The sequence below is a fragment of the Hemitrygon akajei genome, chromosome 10 (assembly GCF_048418815.1).
Source record: "Hemitrygon akajei chromosome 10, sHemAka1.3, whole genome shotgun sequence".
Lineage (NCBI taxonomy): Eukaryota > Metazoa > Chordata > Chondrichthyes > Myliobatiformes > Dasyatidae > Hemitrygon > Hemitrygon akajei.
The window spans coordinates 56,441,321-56,448,237 of record NC_133133.1 but is presented as its reverse complement, the minus strand read 5'-3'; the positions used below and the strand labels follow the sequence as shown (position 1 = coordinate 56,448,237).

General features: G+C 36.1%; 1 protein-coding gene across 4 annotated transcripts in view; it reads right to left on the bottom strand.

Annotated features, from left to right (window-relative positions):
• Positions 1–97: 97 nt before the first annotated feature.
• Positions 98–6,917, bottom strand: part of sytl4 (synaptotagmin-like 4) — a 73,110-nt gene continuing 66,290 nt past the window's right edge. For all 4 annotated transcript variants that reach the window (XM_073058344.1, XM_073058345.1, XM_073058343.1 and 1 more), the window contains one exon: positions 98–6,575. In XM_073058344.1, the coding sequence (XP_072914445.1) occupies positions 6,436–6,575 (140 nt within the window). In that variant the 3' untranslated portion in view covers positions 98–6,435. The remainder of the gene's footprint in view (positions 6,576–6,917) is intronic.

Here is a 6,917-nt window from a genome sequence, read left to right as displayed (position 1 = left end):
AACACCAATAGGTTGACAAACTATGCATCATTTCCATCCCTTGGGAGCACAAAATTGTAGTTAACTGCATTGTATTGAGCATATGGTGACCCTTCCATTGTATTTCTGCCATGTTCTTTAATGGTTACAGAAAATTTTGTGTACAGAAATTTTTAAGTTACCCACTTAATTAAACCAATTCACTTGTACTCTATTCTCCTCACAAACCTCAAGTTTTTGCAATCAAACTTTAACATTTAGTTCCACAAAAACAACTCCACACTATGTTCATGAGAAGAATTCAGCCTAACCAGAAGAATGTTCAGTACTAAAGAACGTTCCCCTTATTGGAACAAAACTGCAGTACTTGTTTGTTGTTCAAAAGAGAAAAGACTCAAAACACCCAGCAAGTTAGCAAAATCCACGTATTACTGTCATCTTCACACTCAACCCATTTTGCATTTCTTTAAGACTTTTAATATCCTCCTCTGATCACTTGGAATCTTGTTTATTGGTTTTGGCAAAAGTGAACCAAGATGCTGAAAAACCTGTTTAAAATATGCCTTTCATCCCATTTCTAAATTATTTTTCATTTTAAATTAAGTGTGGTATTAAGTAAACAGTGTCACTTATCACATGATGATAAGTGATTGTAGACAGCAGTTTTGCTACCAATTAAAATTCCAGCATTAGTAGAATAGCAACAATGTTCCATTTTTCCAGTAACTGAGGACATTTATAAATTTACAACTAATCATTTTCAGTTACTGTGAATATGAAAAACAAAATCTTCATTTGTTTAGAAAATAAACAAGTTTTAAGCTCAATATTACATGATACTATTTTATTCGATTTTAAGACTGCAGTGGAAATATGCTTCCCTCCCTATGGAGAAGCACAGCACAAAGAGTTGAAAACCTTTTATATAGACAATGCAATCATCTCAGATTTATCACTAAACCAACTATATTTGCATGAGGTTGACCGCAGTCATTAGATAGTTGTCTAGCTCCTTTACAAGGGCAATTACAAGCTGAGAGGTGGCTGTGTCATCTGGGGCTGACAGTAAGGAAGGGGATTTGAAGAAGCTCAGAGAAATGGAAAGACGAAGGGTCTCAGCCCAAAACGCTGACTGTTTGTTTCAACGGATGCTGCCCGACCTGCTGAGTTCCTCCAGCTTGTTTGTACGTGTTGATTTGACCACAGCATCTGCAGTGTACTTTGTGTTTAAATGTAAAGCTTAACTGGTTAAGAGAACCCAGAGTAAATGGCTTGTGGCGTACTCTGCATCTTCACAGCCCACTGCCTTCACCTGTGGAAAATGTCATATCCTAATGCCACTCCTAACTAACACCAGACAATATTTAACCTAGAATTGGCCATCAAAGTTCTGTAAGACAAAGGCTGCCATGTTCGTATTCCAGTTAAATTGGTGAACCAGTGAATGTAGGAAAATGAATAATTAGTATTAATAATAGGATGGGCAATTTTCATTATATATCATATACTTATTGCCGAGCGTTCACCCTTAACACTCAACCCCAATTCCTTTAATACACATGATTTTAAAGCAATCACAAGTATTTGATTGTTTAGAAATTATCAATGCAGTATGTACAGATTGGATTTCTGATTCATCATTTTGCCATGCAGTTGAGAAAACAGTAACTTATTATAATCCTCCTTCAATAAACAAAGTTTATTGTTGACCTAAAATTTATACTATATAAAATATTAACCATATCATTGTTCAAAGAATGCTGCCTGAACTGCTGTCTTTCCAGCACTTTATATTTCAGATTTCTAATATTTGATATTTTAAAAATGTTCAAATATTTTTTTTATTTTGCCTAAGGTTGTACAAAGGATGATAACTGAAAGAACTGGTGGAATTTATAGCAGATGTGTTTGTGGTAATTTACCAAAATTCTCTGGACTCTGGGCAGGCCCCAGTGGATTGGAAGACAGCAAATATCATGGCACTGTTTAAAAAAGGATGTAGGCAAAAGGCAGGTGAAGGTCAGTTATCTTAATATGCTTGAAACTATCATTAAGGAAGAAATAACAAGACATGTGGATAGAAGTGGTTCCATCAGGCGAGCACATCATGGATTTATGAAGTGCATGCACTACGTGACAAACTTAATGGAATTATTTGATGATAAAATGGATGCAGTTGGATAGAGGGGAAATGATGGAGACATGGATTTCCAGAAAGAGTTCAATAAGGTGCCTCATATAACACTTATCCAAAGATAAGGATTCATGGAGTTGGGGGTAATATATTATTATGGATAGAGATTGGTAAACCAATTTAAGGCAAAGAGTAAGCCTAAAGGAAGAACACCTAATTATCCTGTCAGGGTGCCACAAAGGTTGTTGCTGGGCCTGCAACTGTTCGCAATATACATTAATGATTTGGTAGAGACCAAGTGAAATGTAACTAAGTTTACTAATGACACTAAATTGAGTGGTAAAGCAAATTGTGCAGAGATGCAGAGAGTCTGTAAAGAGATACAGATAGGTTAATTGAGTGAACAGAGGTCTGGCACATGGAGTACAATGCTGGTAAATGTGAGGTCATGATGGAAGGAAAAAATATAGATCGTATTATCTAAATGGTGAAAAATTGCAGTGTGCTGTTGTGCAGAGAGTTTTGGGAGTACTTGTGCATGCATCATAAAAAGTTGATTTGCTGGGTGCAACAGGTTATCAAGAAGGCAAATTAAATGTTGGCATTCATCGTTAGAGATTGAATTTAAAAGCAGAGAGGTTATGCTGCAACTGTAGAGGACACTGCTGAAGCTGCACCTAGAGTAGTGTGTGTGATTCTTGTCACCTTACTTGCCGGCTTTGGAAATGGTGTAGAGGATGTTCACCAATTTAATTCCAGAGATGATGATATGAGGAGAAGTTGAGTTGCTTGGGACTATATGTAAATTCAGAAGAATGAGATGAGATCTTATAGAAACATACAATTATGAAAAGAATAGGTAAGATAGAGACAGGGAAGTTACTTGCACTCATGAGGCTAGAACTGGAGGATATAGCCTCAAGGTTTGAGGAATAGATTTACAACGGAGATGAGGAGAAGGTGCTTTTACAGAGAATAATGAATCTGTAGAATTCTCTGCCCAGTGAGGCAGAAGAGGCTACCTTACTAAATACATTTAAGACAAAGAGATTTTTGCAAAGCAGAATTAAAATTGTGGTCAAAAAGCAGGTTGGTGGAGCTGAGTCCACAACCAGATCACCATGATCTTATTGAATGGTGCATGCAGAAGGGCTTGAGGGGTCAGATGGCCTGTTTCTTATAGTCTCCACACAAATGAAATATAATGCTTTGTAATATACAAACAAAGTGCTGGAAATACTTAGGTCAGGCTTCATCTGCAGGAAAAGAAACAATGAATGTTTCAGGTCAACGATTAAGAAGTTAATCACAGATAATGTGGTAATATTTATTAAATTAATACATTTTATTTGAGTTAAGGTACATAGAGAAAAAGAAAGTTCCATTGTTATGGGTTTGAGCTCTTTATGTACTTCAGTGTTTGTAAACAGTGACTTCCATTTATATTCTGCATATTTAAACAGAATTATTGATTCAGCAGGTTTAATTTGTCCATTGAATGCAAAACATTTGAATATTTTGCATGTCTTTTTGGATTAAAAGTTTGCATGAACAATTCTGGCATCCCTTCCTCACTGATAGATTGTACATATTGTCTTTTGTTACTGATTTTACATTGTTTCAAAACTTGAAAATATTTTCAGAATTTTGAAAAAAAATTAGAATGTGCTGTGGGAAAATGTGACTAGGGATACAAGAAAAGGTATTAGCTTTAGCCTTAATATACACACTTTTAAAATTAGAAATGGAAGTTCCACATGAACAGTATATAGCACTGCAGTAAAAGTGACCAAAGATGAATTTCTACCCAATGGTGTTTAAAATTCTTGATGCGTGTTCAAATTCTCTAACTTAGAGCTTTTTGACTAGTTCAGTCAGAAGAATCTGATCTATAATAGCCTTTATTAATTAACTGCAAATAAACTGATCAGAATCAGTTATTATAACTGATTGTGGCATCGGTAGTGAAAAGACATCAAATTTATAGTAATTGTGTCTTTGCACTATACTACTGCTGAAAAACAAACTTCAAACAAAACAGTCAGTGATAATAAATTTGATTCAGATTCAGTGTTAATCAGTCAATAGTTAAATTAACAACGGCTGACACAGATCACATTCTTCTGACTGAACTATGCCAAGAGCTGCCATACCATTTAGTGTTATGCTGAAGAGTATTGATTTATTATGGCAATCCAGCCTGTACATTCAACAGATATTATTTAAAGAAATAACAACTGCTCGAGCTGTAGACCCTCCGCGGGCACTCTCCCAGCAATGAATTGACCCACATCTTGACAATGTAGAGGGTGAGAGTTTGACAGGTAAAGACACCATTCATTCCCGGAGTCAGGGCTCTGCCCAAACCTGCTGGAAACTGATAGCAAGTTCATGAATGTGTTGATAAATTGCCCGAGTTCTATGGCCTCCCTCATTAACATTTATTCAATGTGATGGAAAATGTTGTCTCTTCTTTGCTTGCTTGCACATTTCTCCCTTCCCCAGAGATTGTACAGCTCTCCCAAGAAGGCAACAAAAATGTATAAGGGAGATAATGTTTGCAATTTTGGAAAAAAATTAATAAACCATTGCAAAAGACAATTTGAATGTGTCCAGTCAAATACAAAGCTTAGACTGAATGTGGGTTTGGTTCCTGGGCATAAGAAAATGCAACAGAGATGATAACACCTGGAAAAGACTGGTCACAAGATAATAAAATACAGTGGATTCCAGTTAATGGAGACACAGTGGAACCTGTATATTTTGGGCCCAATTAAGTGGCTGCCCAACTAGCCAATTTCATGGAAATAGTTAAAAAGATATTAAAAAAAACAAAGTCTGTAGATGCTGGAAATCCAAAGCAACACACAAACCAAATCTGGAAAATCTCAGCAGGTCAGGCAGCATCTATGAAAATGAATAAACAGTTTTGGCCCAAGACTCTTCTTCAGGATTCAAAAAAAAAACAAACCAACTGTGTAACAAATTATGTACTTAAATGAAATATAGAACATTAGAACACTTCCATCAGTACTATAAAACTGTATTAGTTGCTAATAATTATCGACAGAGGAGGAATTCAGCCAGTGTACCACTGCTGCATTCTTTGGATTGACTATAATTGAACAAAATCAATGCAGACAATGGACTGCCTTCATGCAATGCTATCGACAATTACATCCCCCAAACGTTATTCTTCATTGTAACATTCAAGATTATTGTTGATACTTTCAAATTCTTCATATTTCCTAACTTGTTGAAGTAGAGAAATAGTTCATTTTTCACTCCTGGCCATTTCTGGCATCTCCAAGCCTGAATGCTTGAAACTGCAGTGGGCAAAACAGTTCTGAATGATCTTACTGATAATTTCTCACTATCAGTGACAAAAATCACTGCTTTTTGAACACTAACTCACATAATTGATGTTCTTTAATAACTGTTTACTCCAAGCACAGTGTAGCATCTAATGGCTTCACAAGTGCACACAACTGACCCTAGTTAGAACCAGTTCGACAACAGTCTCCTGCCTCAATTAAGCGGCATAGATTCTCTCAATTTGTGTGTTTTTAAGACTTGTCCCAAATAAGTGGCTGCCTTGATTAACTGGTGGCCCAGTTAACGGGAATCCACTGTAATTACTGCCATTAGAGTCCCATTGTTGAGTTTAGTACTCACACGGGCATGTTTTGTATCTGGAGAAAGCTTTCTAGTCCAGAAAAAGAAATAGTATTAAGGGAATTTGCAGCTTGTATTTTGCTGCAGCTTACAACTCTACCAGTATTAGGTTAGTAATTCAATTTTCTGATAGATGATTGATCATTTTGTCTTGAAAATAAATATAATTCTCACTACAATGTCTCACTGCAAGAAACAAAACAAATATACATCTTTGGTTTAATGAATAGGAAATAACTTATTCTCAAAATATAAGATCCACATATACTAACGAAATTAAGGATAGTGCCCAAAACATTGCAATGACTGAATTTGTTATTTTTCTTGCCGAATAGAGTGAGAGGAGGAAGAAAAAGGAAGGGTAGAATAAGGAGTGGCTTTTTAACTTTCCCTTGCACCAATTTTTTCCACTTCCTCTTTCCTGACATGGTTCAGTTTTGTTTTTGTGAATTCCAGGAGCTAGTTATATCCATTCTTGAGCAAATTATTTTGATTTCTGAGAGACAACTTTGGTAGAAAAGGTTGTATAGATTTGTTGATTTAGGAATAAAACATTACCATGTGCTAGAGTGTGTCAATAGCGTTGTTTGCATTATAGAAATCACTTTCACAATATACTAATCAAATGATTGGCCTGAATCCATTGATTATATATGTCCTGTCATGTCTGGTCGAAGCAGCAGAGTTCCTTCAACCCAGGAGCCAGGATATTGGGTCATCCTTTGCCAAACGTTGATCTCTTCCCCAGTTGAATCCATCCATTCCACTTTCTGCCCATTGCTCATTCCTGAAAGAAAGTGTGCAAATAATGGGATAGGTGAAGAAATTTGGGAGCAAATCTACTGTGCTGATTTATTATCAGTAATAATGTTTCATTAACCACTAAGCCAGGACTGAACAGCTTGTTCTGCTGTCGCTTTTATGATCACTGTACTGCATGTTGGTGTATGTTAGAGATCTAAATGGTATTGTGTCCTCTGGGACAATTAAGACCTGTCTGGAAAGAGCTAATCAATGTGAACTGATGAGGGCCATTCCACCAGAGGTTTGATTTGACTACTGGTTAAGCTCTGACTATTGTCAAAGAGATTCTTAAAATAGCCATTGCTGTTTAAAATTTAACTGCCAA